The sequence below is a fragment of the Homarus americanus genome, unplaced genomic scaffold (genome assembly GCF_018991925.1).
Source record: "Homarus americanus isolate GMGI-L3 unplaced genomic scaffold, GMGI_Hamer_2.0 scaffold48406, whole genome shotgun sequence".
Taxonomy (NCBI): domain Eukaryota; kingdom Metazoa; phylum Arthropoda; class Malacostraca; order Decapoda; family Nephropidae; genus Homarus; species Homarus americanus.
In genome coordinates this window covers 5696864-5724533 of record NW_024753828.1, presented here as the reverse complement: position 1 = coordinate 5724533, position 27670 = coordinate 5696864, and the positions used below count along the sequence as shown (strand labels likewise).

At 42.8% G+C, this 27670-nt stretch overlaps 1 protein-coding gene across 1 annotated transcript; it reads right to left on the bottom strand.

The window, feature by feature from the left end:
- LOC121855505 (mucin-2-like) lies at positions 1-27216 on the bottom strand. Its single transcript, XM_042350480.1, has 5 exons — positions 27000-27216; positions 4752-7070; positions 2633-4638; positions 2392-2592; positions 1-1831 (listed from the first exon to the last, which is right to left on the bottom strand). Exons 1-5 carry the CDS (start codon positions 27005-27007, stop codon positions 966-968), a joined length of 5400 nt encoding a protein of 1799 aa, XP_042206414.1. The 5' UTR covers positions 27008-27216; the 3' UTR covers positions 1-965.
- Between the last annotated feature and the right edge of the window lie 454 nt (positions 27217-27670).

Here is a 27670-nt window from a genome sequence, read left to right as displayed (position 1 = left end):
TTATAAAAAAAAATTTATTTCTTAAAGCTACAATATACAGCTTAAATAACGAGTGAGGACTTTTAACAGTGACTTAGTCAGTAGGGAGGTAGTTAGGTCTAAAACCCACTACCGAACCCCTGCTGGAAATAACGGAGCCACATGTTTAAGTAATAAACCTCATTCCTCACACACTATCAATAACCACATTTAAATAACCGTGTAAATCTTAATCTGGGTGAAGTAGATATGGTACTGTACCAGTTACTTCTTCCATAGTCCTCGCCTCCAGCTGATTTTTGTACAATTGTTTACATGTGGATCATGACACTCATAAGTAATATGCATATCAGTTAGTGTGATGAAAATGAGAATTAAGTACTAAAAACACAATATTCCTTTATTCCCACAAAGAGGTGGCTGAATGAGGCTCCGGGATTCATAACAGACCAGCTGTTACTGACCACGGTCACACCGAAGAATAAATTACGTATATATGACCCTCAGAAGACAGCTGTATGTCTGTCAGGTCGCCCGGTCTGTAAAGGCTCCCTGCTGGTGTCTGTTCACCGAGAAGAGGCTCCAGCAGGATTTTATGAGAGATTTATATCATACAAGACAATTTCTTCAGCCGATGAAGAACTTGAAAACTTAAAAAGGCACAACACGATTGTTCGTATCAATTGTGGCTCGACCTGGGCTGACCCATAGTGGACACAACAAGTGACTAATATCATAAGAGTATTACTTATACATGACTGGTTATTAGTTCTGTACTGGGGTGTTAGATTAGGTTAAATTAGGTTATGTCTTAATGAAGATGGTGACGGAATGTTCAGGTGAGGGAGGACCTAGTATGATTTTAAGGTTCTATTGGGGTTCAGGAGATTTCAAGGATAGGGTGAGGAAGGTGCCAGGAGGGTACTTGGCGAGGGAAGCTTCATGGTTGAGGCAAGGAAGACTTCAAGACCAGAATTCTGGGTCTTTCAGGGGCTGGAGGCAGCAGCTCGGCGCTGCCTGAGCCCTCTGGTCCTGACACACCTGTGATCCCGGAAACAGATAACAGGATCAGAGGACCGGATCTCCGTGATAGTCGACGCTGCAAGGATCTTAGGGGTCCTGTGTAGCTTCTTGTTGGAGGAGGACGAAGAAGACTCCGCTGCTGTCTTTTTCGCGATGCTCTGTAGACGGGCATATAAGGGTCGTATGGAGGCTGGTCGTGGCCTGGTGGTTGTGGTAGAAGTTGTGGTTGTTGTGGTAGTGAAGGGGAAGGGAATGAAGGTGATAAGGGGTGTGGTAGGTGTGATAAGGGGTGTGGTAGGTGTGATAAGGGGTGTGGTAGGTGTGATACGGGATGTGGTAGGTGTGATAAGGGGTGTGGTAGGTGTGATAAGGGGTGTGGTAGGTGTAGAAGTGGTGGTGGGGGTAAGGAAAGGAGCCAACGTAGTAGCGACTAAGGAGTCTTCCTCTAGAGCACCCAGCTCAGTGGTGTCTTCAAACTCTGGTGGTGGTACCGTGGCAGGTTCTTTGGTCACGTCTACTACTACTCCTGCCTCTGTAGTTTCCTCCTCCTCCTCCCGAACAAGGTGTTCCTCCCCCGCCACCACACCCAACATAGTCGTAAACACGAGGGGTTCTTCCGTAGTCTCTCTTTGATCCTGATTGCCCTCTCTGACCTCGTCGATGACCTGAGTGGCCGGGGTCGTGGTATCTTCTACCACGTACTCAGTGGCGGGAACGGCGAAGACGACTTGAGTTTTGCTGCTGCCGAAGTCTTGGTCCTCGCCGACGGCAGCGTGGTGGCCGTCATCGTAGTGGTCGTACTCATAGTAGTCGTAGCTGTGTGACTCGCCTGAGGAGAGAGCAGTGAAGTAGTCGTTAGGGAAAAGAGATAGTACCTCTGGAGATTCGGTGCTGTTGTGGCTGTAAGAGGTGTCCCCCTCCTCCCTCCACTCCCCACTAGCCTCCCTACTAACCTTAAGCTCAGTATCATCATCATCATCATCATCAACACCACTACTTGCCTGCTCTGTCACCCACTTTACATGTTCTACCGCGGGATGGTCACTGTCCGTCGTCTGGTCTGGGGTCTCTCCTGCACTCTCCACTACCTCGTTCTCACTCCTGTTTACTACTGGACTCAGCGTCTCCTCTACAAAGCTGTCGACTGTAGGTATGTCAACTAAGGGATGGGTGTTGGGGAGGATGGATGGATGTGTTGGAGTGGTGGCGTGTGATGGGGTGGTGGGGCGTGTCGGGGCAGTAGGACGTGTCGGGGTGGTGAGTGTGTGATGATGTGGTTGGGAGTGTGACTGTGAGGGGGAGGGCCTAGGGGGATGGTGGTGAGAGGGGCGTAGCGTCACGGGTTGGTCCTGAAGGTCGTCCACGTACTCATCATACTCATATACATACTCTGTGGGGTCCTGTGGCTCGGGCTCTGCCACTGCGTCATCCTCAGCATCAGGTACACCATCGTCATTCTTGGACACAGCGACGGCCTCAGGTTCAGCCTCAGGCTCTTTTGCAGCATCAACCTCATCTGCTTCATGGGACTTGGAAATAGCATCCGGCTCGGGTACAGCTTCAGGTTCGGGTACAATGACAGCATCTTCGCTGTAGTCATCATAGAATGTGTTTGTGTCATTGGTGTCACCAACAGCTTCCAATGAAGTTAATGGAGACTCTGTTGCAGATTGTTTTGACAAGGACAAATTTTCTTTGAGCTTGTGAATGGCTTCTTGGAGAGAACTGTCTTCAGCAATTTCTTCTGCATAACCAACGATGGCCTCTTCAGCACTCTCCAGGGCTTCCTCAACTTCTTCCTCCTCCTCCTTCCTCAGCTCAAAAACTGCCTCCTTGAGTTCCTTCTCAGTTTCCTGGGCGCTCAGTGGGACCGGTACTTCATTTTCCGGTGGGCTGCTGAAGACCACTAATGTAGACTCAGCACCAGTGAAGCCATTATTATTTAATATATCCAGAGGAACGTCATCAATTATTGCTCCGGTGTTCTCAGCGGAAGTCTTCTTCTCAGACAGACGTGCCTGCCCTCGAGAACGTCGGCGAGCTGTGAGCCACTCAGGGAGGTTTCGGCCTCTGTTGCTAGCCAGGGTGTGCGCTCTGGTGCCGCCGATGTTTCTCACTCTGTTGACAGTCACGGTACGCGGCTTTGAATCAGTAGTCGGACTGGATGCCTCTGAATCACTCTCAGTGCGAAGTGTCGATGGGCGCCTTTGTCGTGGTCGAAGGCGTCTGCCAAAGACTCCACTGGAAGGAACAGTCACACCAGCTCCTCTTGCACTGGAAGCGTTGTCAGAGCTGTCTCCTTTCTCGACGCGAAGAGGGTTAAGTGTGCGTGCGACAGAGAATGGCGGGAAGAGTGTCGTTGCTTCTGTCTTCTTGTGCTTGATATCCTTTTTGGTTGTGTCTTCAGTGTCTTTCTTGACTGTATCTTCGGCCTCCTTCTTGTCCCCATTGTTTGGTCTCGGTCTCCGCCTAAGGAAAGGACGTCTATTTGCGACGTTGAAGTTTAACCTGGGCTTAAAGGTAGTCACCCTAATGGTGGAGGTTGTGGGCGTAGGCGTGGTGGACACAGGCGTGGTGGGGGCAGGTGTCAGGAACTCTCGGGTGGTTGTTTCTGGAGGAGTTTGGTCTTCCTCCGGGGTCAAAGTGGTAGTAAACCTTGGCCTTTGGAAGGATGGGAAGATGGGGAGGCGAGGATGCTCAGGCTCCCGGAATGATGGAGTAGATGGTTCCTCAAGGTCCTGGGGCGATGGTGTTTGAGATGTTGTAAACAGTGGGGTTGGAGATCCCTGAGGGGTCTTAAATAGTGGCACCTGAGTAGGCTGTGACCCCTGGGATGATGGCGTTGTAGAAGGATGCTGGGGTTCCTGGAATGACGGCACTGATGACGTCTGTGGGTCCAAGAACGATGGAATTTGGGGTGTCTGAGTGTTTTTTAAAGCTGGAAATTGTTGTCTCTGCTCCTGCAATCTGATTACGGTCTGATGGAATGGTGATCTTGAAGAGGTGCCAAAGGGGGAGAAGGTCTGCAGGATAGGTAAGTCAGAGGTAACAGACACTGGCTGAGGTCTTGGTGTGGAGGAAAACAGAGGTCTTGGTGTGGAGGAAAACACAGGCCTTGGGGTGGGGGAGAAGGTAGCCCTGGGATTCACAGGTAATCCAACCGCTGGTCTTGTGGAGAACTGGAATGCTGGAAATGCGGGGAAGGGTGATTGTGTTGTGAAGGACGTAAGCCTTGGTTTCGGGGTGATAAACTCCGTGGTTGTTAAAGACTCAGGGCTTGCAGTGAAGTCAGGAGTGGTGAAGGATACAGGTCGAGGAGTGAGCCGAGGAGTAGGAGTAACTGGTAAGAGTCTCGGGGAAGCCTCTGGGAGTGGTCTTGGGGATGGCCGGGGAATTAACTGTGGGCGAGGTGAGGAAGAAATGAAGGCATTTGGGATGGGTCTTCGGGAAGTGGTAAGCGGAGCGGGCGCTACAGTGGTGGCCACGGGTCTTGGAGTCCGAGGACTCGTTGTTGTCGGGAACTGAGGAAGTCTTGTTGATGTTTGGGGTGGATCAGCAGGCGGAGGAAAGTCTGAACTGGGACGGAAGTCGTCGTCGATCGCTGGGAAGTCATGAGAGAAGACAGGCTGTACTGATCTGAAGATGTTTTGATCCAAGCCAGGCTGTGGGAAGGTCTGTGGGAAGGGTTGTGGTTGACCGGGCTGTGGGTGGCCAGGTTGTTGTTGACCAGGCTGTGGGAAGGGCTGTACCTGGCCAGGTTGTTGGAAGGACTGTGAATGGCCAGGCTGTGGGTGATCGGGCTGTGGGTGGCCAGGTTGTGGGTGGCCAGGTAGTGGGTGATCGGGCTGTGGGTGGCCAGGTTGTTGGAAAGACTGTGAATGGCCAGGCTGTGGGTGGCCACAGGTTGTGGGTGGCCAGGTTGTGGGTGATGGGGTGGCCAGGTGGGTGATCGGGCTGTGGGGTGGCCAGGTTGTTGGAAGGACTGTGAAACCAGGTTGTGGGTGGGCTGTGTGGGAAGGGCTGCGGCTGGCCAGGTTGTTGGAAGGGCTGTGGGTGGCCAGGTTGTTGGAAGGGCTGTGGGTGGCCAGGTTGTTGGAAGGGCTGGGTGGCCAGGTTGTTGGAAGGGCTGGTGGCCAGGCTGTTGTTGGTTGGGTTGTGGGGAGGACTGTGGGTGGCCAAGTTGTTGGAAGGGCTGTTGGTGGCCAGGCTGTTGTTGGTTGGGTTGTGGGGAGGGCTGCGGGTGGCCAGGCTGTGGGAAGTTCTGTGGTACACCGGGCTGTGGCTGATCAGGTTGTGGCTGACCAGGTTGTGGGAAGGGCTGTGGCTGACCAGGCTGTTGTTGATCGGGGTGTGGGAAATGCTGTGATTGGCCGGGCTGTGGCTGACCAGGTTGTGGGAAGGGCTGCGGCTGACCAGACTGTTGTTGACCGGACTGTGGGAAGGGCTGTGGTTGGTTGGGCCGTGGCTGACCTGACTGAGGGAAAGGCTGTTGTTGATTGGGTTGTGGGAAAGCCTGACGGGGTGGTTGACCCTGTTGTTGGATGAGCTGGGCGGGCCGTAGGAAGGTTACACCGGACTGTACGGGATTAAGGAGGAACTGTGGCTGTTTAGACAGAAAGAAGGTCCGAGCGGGCTTGATGACAGGTTGGCCAGTCGGGATGATCGGCTGAATGACTTGCTGACCAGGTTGTCGTGTGTTCTGGCCGAACTGGATGAAAGTCCTTCCCGGCTGGGGGATGTTCTGGTTGGGCTGAGGAAATGCTGTGAAAGGAGGCTGGTGGGGGCGAGGTTGGTTGGAGTTACGAAGGTTCTGCTCTGGAAGATTTGAGGGCTGATGAGAGAAGCCCTGGGAATTGGGCTGGGGCCTGGGGTTGGTTTGAGGTCTTGGGGTGGTCTGAGGCCTGGGGGTGGTCTGGGGATGGATAGTGGGCCTCTGAGGGATGGGATGTGAAATAGATGGGGCTGGAGAGTCAGGCTTGGGCTCGCTCTTAGGGATGACTTGGACTGCTGGAGGTCGGAAGCTGAGATCCTTTCCAGAGCGGACGTCCGTTGTCTGGAAGTTGAGGGAGGCTGGTGGACGGATGGATCCAGGGGTGGTCGTGGGTGTGAAAGAAGGTTGATCCAGCTCGAGGTTGGGTCCCACTTGTGAGTTGGGTACCACGACAGGGATGTCTTGTGACAGTTGGCTTACTCTCTCAGGAAGGTCGAACTTAATGAATCCTGGTGGAGGACTACGACCATCAGGGGTGAGGAAAGTTGAAGGGAGGGGAGAGTTACCATTCTGGTTACTGGGATCCCCAGACTTTCCTTGAGGCACAAGAGGAATCTTGACGTAACCAGGTGGGGGAGGGACATGGGACGGGGCAATGAACACCCTTGGAAGGCGTCCGTCATTCTGAGATGGAGGGGTCTGTGTAGGGGTGGCAAGGGCCGCCTCTAGCAGCCTCAGCTTCTCCCTGGCGTCCTTCTCTTGTTCACGAGTAGTGACGAGGGACATCACTACCCTGTTGGACACCCCGCCAGCGACCACTCGCCCATCATGATCTCGCTTCTGTTTGTCCGAGAACTCTATGGTCTGGACGACTTCGGATGATGGTGGAAGTGGGGCATCCTCCACTTGGCCCACTTGATGACGGGGCTCTGGAGACGTGGGCGTGATGCGGGCGGCATTGGCCGAGCTGAGCTGTCTGATGGATCCTTCAGGTAAGTACACCAGTTGCACACGCCCACCCTCGCTATTCGTAACCGTGGACGGCCTGAAAGGTACTGGTCTACGAGCAGGCACCAATGCAGGTTTGATCTGGCTTGGTTTCCTAGAAGAGAGCTTGATGGTCTTGATCGGGAAGACTGGAGCTTGCTGGATTGATGGCTTTAGCTGTGTGCGGGGAGTTTCCAGGATTAATTGCTTAGGCTGGACGCTGGAAGCTTCCTGGATGAACGACCCAGCAGGGAGGATACGCGCCTGGCGACACGAGAGACAAGGCTGTAGGATGGGCTGCCATTCACTATTATCCCACGATGGCTTGACCTGAGCCCAGCACCCGGATATAACCGCTGCCACCAACAACCTGAAAAACAACACAATACTGTAACCTCCTTACTGAATGCAGTACTAGTAAATACAGTAAATTACCTGCACCAATCGTCTTAAACAACCCTTTCTAGTTATATTTTGACATTACATTCTGACCAAAAAGTGAAAATCATTAATATCAATGAAGCAAAATATTAACTTCTTGGTTAATTGCGATAAATAGGGCAGTGAAGACAGTATCACAACACAAATTGAATTCTTATTTAGTGGTTCCCCTTTGCACGATGTACATGAATAAAATAATTAAGAGTTAGATGATCTTAAAAGTAAAATAAATACGAGTACAGGGTAGAAAATTGAAAAAAAGTTGATCAGATTGGTTTGAAAAGAAAAATGGGGGCGTGAGGGTTTGTTTGGGCACCACTGATCTACACCTTTACCAACACTGTATACAACTTATAAATAACAACATACACTGTAAATAGTTTGCCTTGTGAGGACCATACACAAATATCTAGCGCATATTAACACATACAGTACACACACGTTCCGACGCTGCGTACCACGACAAGAGCACCGCCATCAATGAATTACATTTTATGGAGTCTTTCATTAATGAATTACATTTTATGGCGTCTTTCTAATCTACCGTTATATAAGTATGATAAAGTACATTGTGAAATACAGTCAGAAGAAATGCCAAGATGGAAACAAGTTACAAAGTAGCCTACAGCGAAACTACTGAGGACATACAGTAGTGTTATCCTCGGAAAATATTTATAGGCACGCACTGTACTGTATGAATCTTTACCCAATAAATTCAAATCAAATCATAACACTGTATTACGACGTGGTGCAGTATCTGTAAACGTGTTATTTTAACTTGTGGCCAAAAACACACAGCTATTAACAGTCAAAAGCCTTTCTCAGTGTTCTATATGTCGCGTTGATTTCTTTATATTCAATTCTTAAGCTGTGCAACATCTTCATTGCCGACTGCACGGTACAGTACATCTAGCAATATATACATACACTACTAATGCAAATAATCTACAGTTTAAGCAACATGTACACATACTTCTAGTCTACAATCACACAGGCATTAAGTGTGTATAACTTGTATACTTAGTTACACCTCAGGAGAAACAATAGAGGCCGCTAACACTCCCTTTCACCATCAAGTCATCAGTCTCCGGGGCAGTGAACACCACCCACCTTAATTTTCAACTGTTAGTGTATTTACTTAGACAACATGCTTAAAAACCTTACTTGTTGAAGCACAGCGATACATTGTGCCATCAACATCTCTCTTAATTGTTGATAACTAGTGCATTAACTAACCTAGAATACATATTTAAAGACCTCAGTTGTTGAAGCGCAGTTATATCAACATCTCTTTGAACTCTTAATTGTTGATGGGTAATGTGTGTAACTACGCGCTTAAAGACCATAGTTATTACAGCGCACTAATACACCTCAAAGGAGGACCCACCCCTCCTTCAGCAGCAACTAGTTCTGGCGTCCATAGTCTCTTCCTCGGACCCTGCAGCCAGACACCATCTGTACATAACACGGCCCTTGGCTTTTGCTCGCGAGAACTGTGTAGTAATACTTTCTCTGTATTCCATCTCATGTTGGTTTAGTGTACAGGCTACAGGCTACTGCCTGTAGCCTTGCTTTCCCTGACGGTGGGGCAGCACCCTCCCTCCTGTGTTACAGGAAGAGAATACGATCTGCCGCTCTTCTCCCAACAGCCCATCGCAAAGAAAAGGCTTAGTAGCTTGTCCACCCGACGCTACGATCAGTTAATTCCTTTCCTATATAGGCATTGTCTCAGCTCGCAATAGGCTGGCAAGTCTCAGGCGAAGGATGTTCCGCACTTCTTTCTCTTCCTGCTGTGTAACAGATCCACAACTAAAACTCTTCAGGCATTATTTACCGGGTTGTCCCATTGTCAGGGACCTTCTGCCACAGGAAGCAACTGAACAGTGATCACGGTATGTGTTCATTTGCCTGTACCCAGTAATTTGAATGTTGCCAACTTAAATTGTACTGCACCGTCAAGTTTACCGCCATTTGGAAAAAAGTCTGCTTGCTAACTATATGATAACTTTTAAAGTTTTGACAGACAGCATATCTTCTGATGAATTTGCCGAGCTGAGTGTAATCATTTTTTTTACTTTCAATGTTGTCTGATATACAGTAGAAGCTACTAAATGTCTTAATGAACGGTGCTTACAAAAAAACCTTGTCAATTGAACCAACTTAGATATATCTAACCTAACTTTAACCACAATACAATAATATTCCGGTAACTAAACGTGAACAGATTAAAAAAAAATCATCAGCTTATTTTGAAAGTCGCAAAATTGTGTGATGAAACTCAAACCAGTAGGCTGTGGTCAACATGCCAGTTAGCTGAAGAACACACACTTTACCACACCCTATTACATAAACATTCTTCTCTTCTGGTTTCTTTCACACTTTATCCTCTCTCTATCCTTGGCCTATATTATTTTTTTCCATCCCTCTCTCTCTCTCTCTTTCACGGTCGCTTTGTATTTTCTATATCTTTCTCTTTTAACCTTCTCTCACGCACTAAATATTCTCTCCGTCATTCATCTTTCTACTTACCTCGTTCCTTTTACATATTTCTCTGCTTTATTTTGTTGCAGACTTTATGTATTTCACTGCTCCAACAGGTAATATTTTTAAGCATGATCACTCGGTCAGGATATACATTAAACAAAAACTTACGAGAATTTAATGTTCGTGTTATTATTTTTTTAGAAATTTACAACTCGCTTGCTAATACTAAGGCAACAATGTCTAACTGTTTACTACGCATTGGCGTTTATATCTGTAAGCGTGTATTTTATATTAATTAGTAGTTATTAATAATTATTAAATAAGAGACATATATTTTCTCTGGTTGACGTTAATGTTATATAGTAAATTACTGCGCTTCAACATCTAAGGTCTTTCAAGAGCGTAACAAGGTTGGTAATTACACTAGTCTATGTCGACAATTAAAAGTTACGATAGTACAGTCTGGTTCTCACGTCTTCTCAGCAATTTTCTTCTTCTTTCTATTCCTTTTGATTTATGTTCTTCTCAGTGTTAGACTATACTATCATACAAAAGTTTCAAGTATTCCATATCCAATAAAATTTTTAAGTAATGTAGTGTCTGTTTTACGATTTTTGAGTGGCAAGGAAGTATTATTTATCCAATTGAAGTATTTTGTTTTTGTTTAACTGAGAGTGCAGTATTTTTTGTCAGCCCAGTCTTTGTCCAGTCTTTGTCCAATTCATTGTTGAATATATAAATAAAATCGTAAAAATGCATTCTGAATCATTTACAACTGTCGAATCTTAATCGCAGGAACTTATAAATGCAAAGGTGTTTTCATAGTATTTAAAGTGCAAACATCGAGGAACATAACCCAGTATAAACACAGCGACGACGATGATAATAACAGCCACGAGGCCAAGGTGGTGTGACAAGAGCTCAATACAAACGGGCTAAAAATTAGTTTACAATAATAATTTGTTTACCATAAAAGTCAATATCCCTGGCCATCCTAGTGACAAAAAAAACTAGTTTCTAATAAAATTATCTTAGAAAATAACCAAATTGTTTACCATAATAGTCAATGTCACTTTCCATCCTAGGGAAAAAATCATATTGTGATGGTCAGCACTCCTACACTGTTTAACTTTCACCAACATCTGTCATTACTGTGACGTAACCACAACAGAGTGAGGAGGACCACAACTACTGGGCTTCATTCATTTTCTCAGATGTTCTCACGTTAAATTTCCCCTTACTGGAGATGAGGAGACAGAGATCATCCTATCACAGGAGTTCCAATATAGTTTCGGTATCATAATAGTCGACATCTTTGTTCAGTAGGTTAAGTGAGTTACGATCTTTAGTTTTATTAAAAGGATTATTAAATTACAATATCAAAAAGACTATCGAATGGTTTCAAATTAATTCTTTTGACTTCTATTTTTCGTGTTTAGTAGTCAGTTTACACAAGCTGAACAAGTGACAAGTTAATTAAAGCATTGATATGATAAAATAGTGTCACTTAAAGACTATTTAAACATTACATCAACAAAAGCGCGTATAGTAATAAATAATAATAATTAACGGTTTATTGAAAGAACATGGCAACCAAAAGGCTCTTTCTTACACATGAATGCGTGTTTGCAATCACTGTTCACTAAGTTTCCAAACCAACAACTATGTACTGTACTGAACAAAACAGACAGTTTCATCGGCATTCAACGTAATACAGCATTCATGTTTTATCACCACCTACAGCGGTCGCCCCCCCCCCCCTCCTAGAGCATCTTCAGTAACCAGTAATGGCAGACACCAGCGGCCCCTCCCACAATCCCTCCCTCCAGCTGTTTCCTCTAGGAAAATTGGAGGGAAAAAGTGAATGTTTCTCAAGCGCGCACAATCATATATAATTGCGCGAGTAAACCATTGGGGTTATGAAACTGCGCCCCTCCCCCGGCGACACACACACACCCTCCCACTGTATGAGTTATCAGGAAGCGGAGTTCGGAAGTGACAACAGTTGCTTGGTGTCACGGTCTTCTGTTTCTTTGAGGAATTGTAGTAATTTTCTGAGGAAACTCACTAAAATAGCGGAAACAGGGGAAGTGGTTTGAGAATTACTTGTAAACTGTACACAGAATTAAAAAAAATCCAAACCCATAGATTCACAATATTTTCTTCACTATTATATTAACTATATTTCGAAATTTTACTCGCTGTGAATTTTTAGGTGTTAGTAAGAATTTTTTATATCCTGTGCATACTATTTTATAAAACAAATTGTATGCGGTGAATAATTCCAATAAGTTAAAGTTAGTTTATGTTAAGTTAGCAGGAGTTAGAACACTACCAACGCTTCACATGACAATCAGCGCTTCTTAACCCTGGCGGCTATAGCACCTGAAACGCACACAACAACGACAGAAAAAATATAATTTTCTCAGAAATGATCACATATTGTATATATAAACTTCTCTTTGTTTAACCCTTTCGCTGAGTTTCCCGCACTTGCTATTTTATTCTGGCTACCGCCAGACGATTTTATTCAGCTTAGGGCAACCTCCCGCAGCCAAAGGGTTAAGCACAAATACCAATCCTTTGAGCTGTAATATAATTAGTAACTTTTCTAGAAAATGTACTAAAATTAATAAAACAGGTAGTCAATAAATATTCCCTGTACGGGATTCTAGGCAACATAAAAGTTAGGTTGTGTGGGTCTACGTCTGAAGATAGTGTCTCGGGGTGAAACTTATGTAAGGAGTGTGGTGGAGAGCTCGGCTGCTCTAGGAAAGTTACGATCAACAGTTTAAAACTTTACATCCAGTAAATATTCTCTTTTCTCCAGGGTCAAGTGTCTTCGACAGAAAACTCTTATATGTAAATGCGCCTTAAAGCAATTCAGTACTTTATTCAGAGGCGTGCCTATAATCACAAAAACATATAACGCTAATTTAGAATACTTAAAGATCAAGAAAAATATCATTCATATTTCCCTTCAAACGGATATTCCCACAATTAGAATCTAGTCACATTTTCGCTTAAGATAACAGTACAAAATTTAAGATTTGGGGGTTTGTCATATTCTCACCTCAGAAAAATTACGCCTGGTACCATGGTATTAGTCATACCAACGTGCGCCCTTGTAGGAGTTCACTCTAGCAAAACAAAAGAGCGGATGGAAAAGCTTAGGGAGCGTGAGTGTAAAAAGTTAATGAGCGTGGGATCCCTGTTATCATGGCGTTAGCAAGCAACTCTCTCATACCTGATGAACCTCGGGCCAAGGATATCTTTAGAAAGTCTTGACTATTTAAGTGTGAAAAATATTAATCTACCAATATTTAAAAGAGGAAATATACTGTATTAACAAAAAATACTGAGCTTTGATTGATGATAGACAAGAGCTAAAATTCTCAAAGGTTCGTCTGTTAATTTTTCTCGTTGACAGTGGAACGTGAAAATCGGTTAAGTTGCGACACAAATATGGTAATAACATAGAAGAAAACACACACAAAAATACCGTATCTAGTTTTGTCATTCTTAATTATGAGAAAATAACAACCCATGAACCTCTGAGAATTAACCTGGAAATTGAGAAAATACGAGGAATATAGTCAAGTCTAAGAGAGTGAAACATAGGAAGGAATGATGGGTCAAAACATTCCACGAAAAGACAACAATAACCAGTTGATGAAAATATGACAACAAAAATGACGAGCTTCCCCTCCAGTGCAGTCGAAGTATCATGTAAGTTTCCCTCCTCCCCTCCAGCCTCGCCCTCAACCACCACACACACCGCTATAAACACTACACTCATACGAAATTGAGAGTTATTTTCTCGTCATTTCCGTTATGCGTTACATATATGTATCTCCTGAGCCACAAACCGCAGTTTTAACAGTTAAACTTGAACCGACACGCTTTATGATAATTAATGGTGTGACTGACAAGATGTACGATATTTAAGGTGTGGTTTGTATGAAGTATGATAATTAGATGTGTGGGTGGCACGACGTTCACAATAATAGAGGCGTGGGTGAGAGTAAGTTTGGTGCTACACTACAGGGTAAGATAGAGTTATTCAAGGGGATTCTTTTCCTACGAGGTAAAAGGTTTGAAATGGTAAAATATACATTTAATTAATGCACAAACACCAATAAAATCCCCAAACTTTTTAACAACAAAATTATCATTTAAATAATTGAAGGTGTAAATTTATATCAATCCTTGACACCTTTGGCACCGGAAGTAATCAAATAGTTAGAATTTCCAAAATATTCGTGTTTCATTCTTCATAATCTAGATCCATACACTGCCTGGTCCTTTGAAGCCTATAGATTATACTCTTCATGATGACGGACAGGCAGATTGTTTAGAGAACTCATACGATTGAAGTCGTATAAGTTTAAAATTACGTTGCGACTCCAACAACAATAATAATATGCTAAAAATAATAATAGATAATAAAAAAAAAATAATAATAATGATGCAAATAATAATAGTAAATAATAATAAAAACAATAATAATATAAAATAACAATAATAATTAAGATATAAAAACTTAAATAAAATAAGGGTAAATAAGAGTTAATAAGATTCCTAGGTGCTAGCGTGTCACCATCTAATACAACACTGAACTATTCATCCAACACAGGAAGGTCAGAACAGACACGCGAGACAAGGAATAGTCTCATTATCTAGTGCTACACTTCGAGCATGCAAGAGCAGGTCCTGGGGGGTGTAGGGAGGATGTTGGTCACGCACAAGCCGCCCTTGCATGCTCAAATTATAACACAGGTAATGGGTGAAGTCGTCGCCTTTGTGAGTGTATTGTGGCGGGAACCTGAGACGTGGATGACGGGAAAATTTGAAAAAGTGTCACGAATTGTAATTAAATTTTCTCCGCACTGTTTAGTTATGATAATTATTCTATTTTATTATACTAGATACATTATATCATTATTACTATATTTATAATCGGTAGTATCATTTACTCGCATGATTAGGATGTGAAGATTTCCCGAGAAAAATAACCATGAACCCCGAGATTCAGACTCTTGAATCCGAAGCATTTATGGACAGAATAATGTATCAGTGTCTACTGCTTCGGGTTCACGAGTCTGAATCTCGGGGTTCATGGTTCGCGACAGGACTTTTTTGGGTGACTGTACCATGGCCCCTCCCTTTATCAAAACACTGAGGGATACTTGTTAGTTGTGGTAAAGTGTGGCGAGGCTGTGGTCAGTCTCAGACAACTCTCGCGTTTACACCAGCAGTTGAAGCTGGCGCCTGAGGCAGCCACCAGAGAGAGAGCCCGTCACTGGTAAAGGCCATCTTCCGATATTTACTTTTTCCCTCGAGTCACAGCACAAGAGGAGCCCTCTCTCTCCTTCGTCATTTACTAATTAAGCCCTGGCGTGGTACCTTAACTGAGGTGTTTACTGACGTACAACTGGGTTTTAATGACAAGGACGCCTACAGTACATGTTCTTCGGGGCTGTCTACATGTGGGACCCGCCACGCTACTATACGGTTCTTCAATTTCCATCGCTATTCCGTATCTTCAGTATGTTGATAATACAGCCACTTTCCAGTTACACTTTGATAACTGATGTTGTTTTAGAGTTAGGTGTTTCAACTGTCAGAGTTGTACAGATAATACAGAACCAAGTATACAACATACAACTTATACAAATGTAGATGACACAGCAACACTTCTTACAGCCTGTAAAAAAAAAAAGCAAGGTTTATAAATGTTACGTTTTTTTTTACGGAATCGGTTATTTTTCAAAATTACTGACAAACAGACAACCTAAACAAACCTGACCTTATGGTAAGGTCAGCACTTAGACCAAAGTAAAAAACAAAAAAAGAACAGAACCACTTAACTGTGTATCAAGCTACACAAGCCATCCTGACCTAACCTTATTCAGCCATAAGGTTAGGTTACTTTAAGCTCTCCGTAAGTTATTTTGAAAACTTACCAATATCAATGATGGTCATTTTGCAAAAAATAAATTCCGCAAAATAAAAAAAATAAATAAAACGTAACATATACAGTATACTGTACTGTACTGTATAACTAGTAGTGGTGACAAATAGAGTGTAAATTCCACAGGGTGATGGACCAGCAACCATAACGTTATGCGGTCAGTGTCCTCCACGCCGAAAGCAGTGTGTTGGCGTGGAAGGGGGGGGGGGATATCTTGCAAGCCTTCCCGTACAGCCATTCATAATCTTCAAACAGATCCCCTTCTTTCCCCCTAGACCCTCAGTCTCCCCTCCCACCCCCCTCCCTGCGTGATCAGTGATGAATGTAGCCCCTACAGCCGCATTACGCCAGGCACCATGCGTAACACTTGGCGTTGCGATGGTGAGCATAACGGTACTGCTGTAGTGAAGTTGCTATCATCTTCATCATCATTATTCCTCTTTTCTTATGCCTCACGGACTAAGTAACAGGATAAAAATACGCTTAATTGTGTTGTTTCATAAAAAAATTACTTAACATCATAAAACCAAACCAAGGAATAAAACAAATGAACTACGCCCACGTCAGGTTGTAGCGGCATGTAACCCACCGAACAGTCATCATCATCAATGGTACAATAGAATAAAAGTTATGTCACGACTCTACCCCCACAAGCACACCTTCATTTCCTTTGTTACACTGCAGTCATGGCTCTACCCTTCCCGACGGCTGAGAAGAACGATGATAAATGAATAAATGAGTATAAAAGGTGCTTAAAGTACCGATAGTAGCAAACTTTATGTAGATTTAATAATTACAATATTAATATCACGTCACCATCTTATTTTCAGATTATTATTATTATTATTATTATTATTATTATTATTACTAATTGCTAAAAAATATTATATAAACCTAATACAATTGAATACAGCAAATTTATTCATACATTGTAATTAGCTCAACACGAGTGCCTGTCATGCGCCGACTGTCACGAGTCACGAGGAGCCTTGACCTGCTAGCCCTGTCATGTGCTGGCAGTGCGAACACGACACGCGAACCCCAACACGGGATACTAACCGAACACCCGATATCAACGGAACAAAATGACAGGATCTAACGGCCGGCTACTAAGGACGAGCAGGATGTAGAACGTGATTTACAGAACGTGAGGAAGACAGGTACAGAACGTGAGGGAGACAGGTACAGAACGTGAGGGAGACAGGTACAGAACGTGAGGGAAACAGGTACATAACGTGAGGGAGACAGGTACAGAACGTGAGGGAGACAGGTACATAACGTGATGGAGACAGGTACAGAACGTGGGGAGACAGGTACAGAACGAGGGAGACAGGTACAGAACGTGAGGGAGACAGATACAGAACGTGAGGGAGACAGGTACAGAACGAGGGGAGACAGGTACAGAACGTGGGAGACAAGTACAGAACGTGAGAGACAGATACAGAACGTGGGAGACAGGTACAGAACGTGAGGGAGAGTTACAGAACGTGAGGGAGACAGATACAGAACGTGAGGGAGACAGGTACAGAACGTGAGGGAGACAGGTGCAGAACGTGAGGGAGACAGGTACAGAACGTGAGGGAGACAGGTACAGAACGTGATGGAAATAGGTACTGAACATGATGGAAACAGCTACAGAACATGATGGAAACAGCTACAGAACATGATGGAAACATGTACAGAACGCCACACCAACGGCCCACGAGACACACGACACAGATAATGACGTCATAGGTGTTGACATCTGTCATACCACTGAAATACACTGTCATGCTAACGAGTGACTGCTATTCAATTTACGGTCATCCACGTTCTCACTTTTCTCACTTCCACCGTCTTTCTCTCTTACTCATTTTCCTCATTTACATTGTATGTCTCTCTCTCTTGCTCACTTTCTCACTCTCACTTATACTGTCTCTCGCTCTTGTTCCCCACTCCTACCGTCTCTCACGCAAACTTCTCCTCACTTACACTTCCCTCCCCTCTAGCTAACACTCTCCCTCGGACAAGGTTATTACGAGGTGTCAGCTGGTTGAGTGCACTACTACCTGGTGAACACTTTGTTGACCTGACCCTGAGAGCCCAATTAAGCTTCTTGTGGTTACCTTAACAAGCGTCACTTATGCACCCGAGGCAGGATTCTCAAAGGCATCGTACGGTAATCTTGTTTTTCTTTCCTTGGGGTTGAGAATTAATTTATGACTCATTTCTTTTTCAACTTACGTCGCTAAAATGAATTCTCAGAAAGTTAGATATAAAAAAAATTCACTCAGCTAGGAAATATTTTAGTTCATTTAAGGTAAGGTGATAATTGTTTTGTTTTTCACATCCGGCCACCCAGTTTGTTTCACCCGTTAATTAAACACCTTAACGCTACCTGTGGAGGAGGGGGGTGAGGTTAAGGGAAGCATGGATGGGCGGACGGACGGACGGAAGCATGGATGGGCGGACGGACGGATGGATGGACGGACGGATGACTCACTGGTTCGAAACAGTCTTGTTACGTTCACGTCATCCATCCATATCTCCACTAACTGTACCGTACTCAAAGTTGTGTGACTTTCCGTTCAAACTGGGGGTCGAATTGAATTAACAAACAGTTGAATACACACACACACACAGTCAATACAGTCACGAGGGAGGGAGGGAGGGAGGGAGGGAGGGAGGAAAGAAGGGAAAGAAGGGAGGGAAGGGAAAGAAGGGAGGGAAGGGAGAGATAGAGGGACTAAGGTAACTCTGTGAGATTGGCCCACGACGTGTGACAGTGTGGAGAAGAAGAAATGTGGTGTAACACGGATCTAGGCTACGTATTGCAATGTTCATGTGTGTTTTTCTGTGTGGTAGAGAGGGTGAGTGTGTGTATGTGTGTGTGTGTGTGTGTGTGTGTGTGTGTGTGTGTGTGTGTGTTCGTGCTGTATATGTTTGTGTGTGTGTCTGGTACAGAGAGAGAGAGAGAGAGAGAGAGAGTATGGCAAAGTGTGTGTGTGTGTGTGTGTTTCATTCAGGTCGTGTCTCTTTGTCTGTCACTGTCTCACACTAATCTCTCTCCCTCAGTCTCTTATCTGTCCATACATCTCTCTCTACCTGACTGTCGGTCTGTCTTCCACTCACTCATCTTAATCTCTTGTTTGTCTGTCTCTCATTCATCTCTTTGTCGTTTTATTTTTCCTCTTAGCTGTTTATCTGTGTATCTACCTACCTCTCTCTTTATCATCCTATCCTTTCTATCTATGTCCCTTTCCCTCAGTCTCTCACAACAAAGGCGAGAGAAAGAGAACTTCATGACAACTACATAGAGAAGGAAGACCCAAGACGCGAAAGAGAAAGTCATAAGAAAGGTCACAGAGGCGTTAGGGACAAGAGAAAGTTTGGTTAGTAGTGAGTTTGCCGCGACCGCTGACTGTGTTACGTGGGGGTCAGCTGTTCTCGCCATTGGTTAGAGGCGACGTTTCAAATGACTATGAAGCTCACACCCTCTAGCTATTATTCAGAGGCTTCAATAACCAATCATAGGAGTTGTTTCAATAGCCTTAAGGTGTGTTCCTCTTAAGTCTGACTCGATCATATATCACTTGTAGCGTTTCAAGGATGTGCATTCGTAACGGACCTTCTTTGTTTGCTGTCGTAAGGTGGATGCTACATAGTGATCTTTTGTACCTTATACATAGCACTATCCCTGCACTTGGCTCCTGTGTGGTGGTATGTGTGGGTGTGTAGGTGTGGTGGTATGTGTGGGCGTGTAGGTGTGGTGGTATGTGGGCATGAATGTGTTGGCATGTAGGTGTGGGCGTGATGTGTGAGGGAGTGCAGAGGTATATTGATTAAAATCCCTAAAAAAAAAAACGGATGAAAAAATAAACTACTAATAGTATTAATAATGATAAATGTAATAATAATAATAATAATAATAATAATAATAATAATAATAATAATAATAATAAAAGGCGTGAAATATAAAATGTACTCAAGGTATGGTCATGAAGCAGTGGTGTGTTATGTATTCTTATTGGCCAGCAGAGTCATTTCTGTCTTCGTATTGGCCAGGAGTGTTATTTCTATATTCTTATTGGTCAGCAGAATCATACCTAAAGAGGAAACTTCAACGCATGCAAAGATACTGATCTATCACACACACACACACACACACAGTAAATACATATACTGTATTCATGGGCAGACAAGAAAGCAGCTGGACACGCACCGCCAGACTAACGAGGTGAAGAACAGGAGAAAGTGAACCATAGAGAGCGAGGAAGGTGGGGGGGCGGGGGTAGAGAGGGTAGGTAAGTGGTGTGTGGGTAGGAGGGTAGCTGGGAAGGAAGAGGAAGGGGAGGTAGGAAGATGGTGATGATGAAGGAAGGAAGGTGGGAAGAGAGGGCAGGCAGGCAGGTAAGAAGGGTGGAGGATAAAGTGAGAAAAGAAAGGACGGAAGAGGAGAGAGAGCGTGGGAAGGCGGTTGGGAGAGGGAAGGAGGGAGGAATGGAAGGAAGGGAGCGTGGGGGATGAGGTGGCTAAAATAGAGAGGGAGGGAGGGAGGAAGAGGGGGTAAAGTGATTGGAAAAATGCGGGAGGAGGTGATGGATGGTCGGGGGGATGAGGGAAGGACTAGGTAAGGAGGCTGAGGTAGGAGAGGAAGGAGGGGAAGTATCTGATTAATTCTGATTATGATTAGTTTTCGTGTTTGTTCTTAGTGTTAATATATTCTACTCTCTTTCTCTCTCTCGTTTCTTTTTTCTATAAAGTACTTCTCTTTATTCCGTTCTTTTTCCTTTTTTCTCTCATTTAAGCTCTTATTTCTCTGTCACCCATAAGTAGACCACACTGTTTAATATTAATTCTATAAGAAATACATAAACAAATGAAAATAGCAAAAAAAAATCAATGCACAAATGAAAAAAAATCAAACAACCAAATTCAGCTTATCATTATTTCTTTTCCTTTTTCACTTTACTTGGGGTGACATTCAGATAAGTTCAATCATTGTTTTCCTCCTTAAATTTCAATAAACCACTCGACACATTTCTGGCGTTATCTGCTCAAAAATGTTTCTGAATTCGTTATTATTAGTTTATCGACCCGTAAGTAAAAGCTAAGTTCGTATTCTTCCAGCACCATAGAATATTCGATATATTTTAAATGAATACTTTGTCCTGTATGATAGGCTTATTTCCCGCCAGTGTTTATTAGTTTGATATTTTATTGCTTCCACGCTGATGATGGGCAAAAACATTAATAATAATCCATACTGGTTAAACAGTATTGTATAACTCAGTAAACAAGCATAGTAAATAATAAACAAAGACATGCATGTGTTCGCTAGATTCTCTTACAAAAATGGGCACGGGGTGAAGGGAGGAAGCTACAATTTCACCACAAATAAAAAGCGAAACTTGATAGGGCTTATACTTTTTCAAGGCGGAAACTCGAGCATTGTGGACAGGGAGCGGCCACCACAACACGAAGAAGTCGACCCCAAAAAAGACGGGCAAGCTTTGGTACCCGCCCAGGAGAAAGCTGACCAACCCGGGCACCACTAGCTGTCACTCGCCCTCCCTTGTGCTCAGATCACCCCAGGTTCTCGTGTCATGACTCACTGCGATTTGGATCCGGGGATTTATACATTAGGGTGATGAAAGCCACAGCCGGGGGAAAGTTGGAGCAGGGAAAAAAAGACACTGGTTTATTCCATATATACAGTATCCTAGTATTCATGTGAGGAGCGGGGGAGATGGACAGACCGAAGATGTATATTTTCTCATAAATATATCAACAAAAAAGTAAAATAATATATACAAACAAAATCATCACATGAAATCCTAATATTGTCACCATTACATTGTTGCGGTTGATAGTAGCGTAGAACATCATCTTCATTTACGTTCGACAATTTCAAGTAATATAAACCTCTGTGCTGAGAACTTTCGATGTCAACTCAATTTAAGACAAGGAAAAAAATTAATTATAAGTGGAAAAATTAATTTAATTAAAACACGAAGATAAATTTTTAAATTGACTTTCCCCGAGTCTCAAGTTTGAAACACAGCAGCCGACAAATGACAACTACACTTTGTAACACAGAAAGTTAAACGTGACATCTAACCGTTCATTATAAATAACGAAAACCTGCTACAGCTACTTTACCAGGGCAGATTAAGTGTTATTATCAAACAATGAATAAGCTACATCCGACAGCTATATTTCCAACGAAGAAGCTGCATGTGATAGTCAGTCATACTCTTCAACAAGGAACAAACTAGAATTGATTACTACTTATCTTCATAAAGAAGATATACGTGGGAAATCTGAAACGTATACTTTTCGACCAAAGACCCAACTAAACGTGATAATTGAACTCTTAAAAAAAGTATACGTGATAGGTATCCAACTATCTATTGTAGTGGCTCTTGACCACAGAAGAATGCCTCTGAGACTTGCTACAAGATGGTCCAGTTTTTATCATGGTGGGCGGGGCTTGTGGGCGCCCAGAGAACCACTTTCTTTGGCGAGGCGAAATTATCACTCCCTGGGGGCCCTCAGGTTTGGTCTCGCTTTCGATACTGGATGAAAGTGAGAGAGACGCGATCCCAGGGCAAAATGGCCAATACCTAGACAACAATATTCTAAAAACAGCACCGATAACCGTAACATTCTCAGATGGAGGATGACGTCTGAAATATTAATGAATCGGAACAAGAGCCAAAATACCATTATTATTACTTCATGCTTTATTACTTAATGGTATTTCACTCGTATCGTCTTCGTGTTTCGATGTCGTAACGTTATTTACTTGTCATTTCTAAGTTAAAAAGAAGCAACATAACTTATCCTATCCAACCCAAACTATCTTAGGTCGTTTGGCTAAGCTGGGATAGTTTAGGTTGGGTTACATTAGGTTAAGTTTAGGTCGTCTGTTTAAAAAGAACAAAGGCTTACAGGCCATATTCATACTTACCTTTAATACACCAATTTGTGTTTACTTAGATAACAAGAAAAATGGTGTGAACGAGGGAGAAGAGAAAGTTGATGCAAAGAGATATAAGTAATCTGACAAATTTAAGTAATCAGTCATGGTCATTTAAGTGAAACTTAATTTACAAGATAAGTGGACAACTAATATTAAATTGTTCTACCGCGTATTATTATTATTAATATTTCATTATTGTTATTTTATTATTATTATTATTATTATTATTATTATTATTATTATTATTATTATTATTGTGTGTGTGCAGACAACGCAACTGAACACATTCTCACGGGGTGATGGTGCTTGTTCCAGCCCATTTAATTAGAAAAGCACTTAAATTTGGTCTATTTATCGATGGATAAACAGAAGGAAGAACGCAACAATAAAATAAATACATTCCCCAGCAGAGAGCAGAACGCGGCCGTTGGTATCTCTCACTACTTCCGCGTTCTCGCCGTTGACATTTACGAAAAGGAAAGTGAAGATTGGCTGTCATCAGTGAGCGCTTCCCGCCTTCACCTAAAACGTCCTAAATTCCCCCACTTCCAGTTATAACAAGTAAGTATGCTTAGTGTTTACTTTTAAAGGGTACTATCAATTTTGTTTTCAAGAACGATGAATAAAGTACGGTAACATATGACTTTTTTTTTTTTAATCCTGATATAACAATAGTATTTCCTTTAATCACTCTTGAAATGAATAAATACATTATCATTAGACATAAGACAAAAATAAGCAAAAACGGCTTCGCTCTAAGTCTTGTTTGATCATCGATACTAAATATTTTCAGAAATATTCACGACCATAGAAATTACCCTGGCAAAGTTGCGAATATTAAAGCTGGGTGAGGTACACTTAGGTGAGTCATGGCCAGTGTTATTTTTAGATTGACCAACCAGACAAAGTTCTTTGCTCGGCTATATACGACCACAATACACTTTGCTTTCTCTGTTCAATAAATGGAAAACGTTGTATGTGAGAGGTTATCATCACTTATTGAGTTATATTATGAAAGAATATATTTCTTAAATTCAATACTACAATTACCTATTATCTACTGTCGAACAGTGCTCTAACCCTAGCAGGAGTATCCTATATAAAAACTCAATAAAACCAATTACTATTAAGAAAACCAAAACAACTGTTAGTATATATGTAATCTCTCCGCTCTGTAAATAAACTAGTTTGAAACACTGTCAGTAATAAGGTGAAACTAGTCTGCCATCAAACCGGTTCGTGTAAATTTAGACGGAACTCTATTATACATACATATACTAGTACCGCAAGTGCATGTCCCGGTTAGTCAAGAAATGACAGCGAGTCAGGTGTGCCTCTAAGAATACCTACACGTCTTCTGTAGGCCTACTTTCTCAGGCTAGGCTTGTAACCCCCCGGCGTCTGAGCTAGCAGCTTTCTCGGTAAATTAACTTGTTCTATAAGCTGATACCGCGGATTATAAGCCATAAGTAAAGTCAACTTTTTTTCAAACCCCATCAACTTATGCTAAGAGTAAGATAACAGGTTTAAGATATTGTACATGATTTTATTATTTTTTTTTTGGGGGGGGTGGGGGGTTGGGGGCGTCAACACCTGGGTTATTATGCACAGTACATAAATATTCTGTCCCTTGGGTGTAGCTCAGTACACTTTATGACGTCATTTTACCCAGCAGGTCAACTTTCTCCAGGAACTACGACCACCAGGATAAATTTGTATGTTTATTCCCGAAATTGTACAACTGCTGTGGATTTTTATCATACTCTACTGGAACGTGTGTCTTAGTTCTTATACGTGTACGGGGAATATGACGTAATAATCCTGGACGACGAAGTGTAAAATCTAGATACAGTATTTTTATCCAAATGACGTCACACGCTATTCGACTGGTCGAATAGCGTGTGACGTCATTAGGATAAAAATACTGTATCTAGATTTTACACTTCGTCGTCCAGGATTATTACGTCATATTCCCCGTACACGTATAAGAACTAAGACACACGTTCCAGTAAATTATAAGTATTTCACATTCATTTAAATACTAATATATGCTTTTGATCTAATACCTGTGTATTAAAAAGTTTAATCACTAAATCCGTATCACTGGACGTTGAAAGTGATCTCTAAATATGGCCACCACTGGTCACTAGAAAACCGGTGTGCTTACTGATATTGCCCCAATAACTGGATTTTCCGGTCTTAAAAAAAATTACAGTTGAAGTAAAAACTGGGGTACGAGACCAAGTTGTTTTAGTCTTAATTAAGTTTAACAAAGATGAGTTAGATCACGTTTAATGGATAAATTGTTTTTGATAGCAGTACAAATTGAAATTACTACCACTATCACAACCACTTTCAAACATAAAATCAGGCGATGACAAGGAGCATGATAAGACGACTGGCACTCGCTGGCGTGAAAGCAGTAGTTGAAGACGCTGGTCATAAAGGCTCCTCGAGTTTCATATTAATGATCCTCAAGTTGAAAATTACGGCGGCCATTTGTTGGTTGTGGTAGACGGCGCTGACCAACTCAGCCTGGTGCGGCGCCCCCAGCCCATGTGTGTACCTTACCTGTCTAATTTTATTGCTTGGTTTATTTATTAATGTTTTCCTACAACACTCAAAAATAATCATGATACTTTTAGTAATTATAGTACCAAATACAACTAATTATATGACCAGCTTTTGAAAAAAATATATACTACGTTTTATAATCACCCCAGCTCATGACGCTCAACACCACATTAAACAAAAAATAAATAAAATAAAATAAAAATCCAGGCGCCATCTGTACTGAACCCGTACATATTAATAATGTTATTCAAGAAAAAAACTCAACGCTTCAAGTTGATGTACGAAGGTTTAAGAATACGTAGTCCAGCGCGTCGGTTATTGTACTCAAGAGAGCTGTTATGACGTTTGTGGTCTCGCGAGTTGACGTGACGGGTCAGTTTCCCCCCGACACATCTTACCAACCAGTGTGTGTGTGTGTGTGTATGTATGTATGTATGTATGTATGTATGTATGTATGTATGTATGTATATGTGTGTGTGTGTGTGTATGTGTGTGCGTGTGTGTAATTAACCAGGTGTGCAGTGTACTCGTGTCTAAATTTTGGGGAATCGAGTCTCCAGTAAATTCTAAGGGACTCGTCTAAATTTAAGTGGTTTGTATCTAAATTCCAAGGATTCGTGTTTAAATTGAAGCTCGTGTCTAAATTCTGAAGATTCGGGTTGAAATTCTAGGGATAGGTTGTCTAAATTCTAGTTATGGGTCGTATCTAAATTCCTAAGATTGAAGTGTAATTCCAAGTCCCTAGTATTTAGAGTCGAGCTGCTAAATTCTAGAGGCACACATCTAAATTATAGGAGCTCGTGTCTAAATTCTAGAGGTTTGTGTTTAAATTCTAGACATTTGCATCTTAGTTTTGAAGACTTGTCTAATTTTGGGGGTTAGATTAAATTTGGAGGACAATGTCTAAATTTTCGGATTTTTTCTAAAACTCTTGGAACTTGTGTCTAAATTCTGGAAGTGTGCCTAAAATTTGGGTAATGTCTTTATTTCTTTGGATGTACGTCTAAACTCAGAGAAAATTTATAAATTCTTAAGGTTATGTCTTAATTCTAGGGGTTCATGTCTAAATACTGGGCCTTTGTCTAAATTTTGGGAATATGTCTAAATTCTGTAGTTTGATCTAAATATTGCGTCTGAACTGTAGGACTTTTCTAAATACTATGTTTCTCTAGATTTTGTTGTTGTCTATTATTTTGTTTACCTAAATTCTGGGGCTTTGTCTAAATTTTGAGGGTTCATGTCTAAATTCAGTTGCTGTCTAAATTTAAGAAGTTTAAATTCTAAATTCTGGGGATCTGTCTAAATTTGGGGAAGTCAACAAAATCTTTTTAATTATCGACTAAACTTCGCCCACTTCCGTCAGTTCCCTAGCAACCCCCAGACACGGGGGCCGGTTGCGAGAGGTGAAAGAACGACCGTAAAAATAAACACCTAACTACTGTGGCCACATCATGTTCGCTGTCAAAACAAAACTATCATGTGTTTCAGGACCTCCATTTTCGTTGTTGACCCTACAAGGCTATGTGATGGTACAGCGAGAGACGTCGTCAAATGATGATCTGTTTGTGTCAGGCCGATGGGTCAGTTGTTTGCCCATGACAATCTTTCATTGGTCTAGTGACTAGTAGCTAGAAGCGGGAGGGGTCTAGTTGTCACTGTTTAGTCACGGAGATTAATGTAGAAACTCCGCCCAAATTCCAAGGGTTCATGTCAAATTCTGTAATGGATGTCTGAATTTCAAGACGTCAAAAATTTGAGTCCTTGAGTCAAGGTCGCTGTAGGTCAGCAGGTAAGTCTTGTAGTCTTATCTCGCATGGTTAATTTACATTTATAATACTTTATAATAAACTGCATATACTCACACGTTCATTGTTAACGTATTTATTTTAATCTTGGTGAAGCACGAATGATCTAGCACATGGTACACTTCCAACACAACTCGTTTATCTTGGTAGAAGCGTCTGTTACACTCCAGAATCTTGCTGGCTCACGTGGGCTATAGACAACAGAGGCGGGTTCCGACACTCCTTCCCGCGCCGAGTCTCGTCGGCTTCTAAATTCCCCAACGCGGGATCCTCACCCAAGAGAAACCCTCCACACTAACTCCTCCCAATCCTTTGCTCCCTCCCTCCCACTCCCTCAACATGCCGGCACAGACATCTTTCACAACCAGCTACGCCATCAACCAAGAGAAAGTGGTTTAGATTCAAACCCGTCCCGACGACTCCGATTGGTGAAAGTCCGTATGGTAGGAGGGAAATAACATGGCCCGGCCGCCGCTCGAGGGCAATATGGCTGGGCATGTGAAAGTTACGGACTAAAATCTTCCAGAATTTTTTATGCCCGTGTATAGTGAGGGTATATTATGGTCCAAACGGTAAAGAAAGCGAAATTTTAAGAGTCGATGAAGAGGCAGGCAAGCGGCGGCCATCGACCCTGGCTCGCCTGAGAGGGAAAGTCTAACGAGTGGGCCCGTCCAGTAGATCAGCGGGCGACGCCATGTTTATATAATGATGCGGGAATTCGAGCGGAC

Coding starts and splice junctions, on each gene's coding strand:
- LOC121855505 (XM_042350480.1), bottom strand. Junction 4,639..4,751: donor CCTTCCAACAACCTGGCCAG/GTACAGCCCTTC, acceptor AAACATCTTCAG/ATCAGTACAGCCTGTCTTCT. Junction 2,593..2,632: donor AACTTCATTGGAAGCTGTTG/GTGACACCAATG, acceptor TGATGACTACAG/CGAAGATGCTGTCATTGTAC.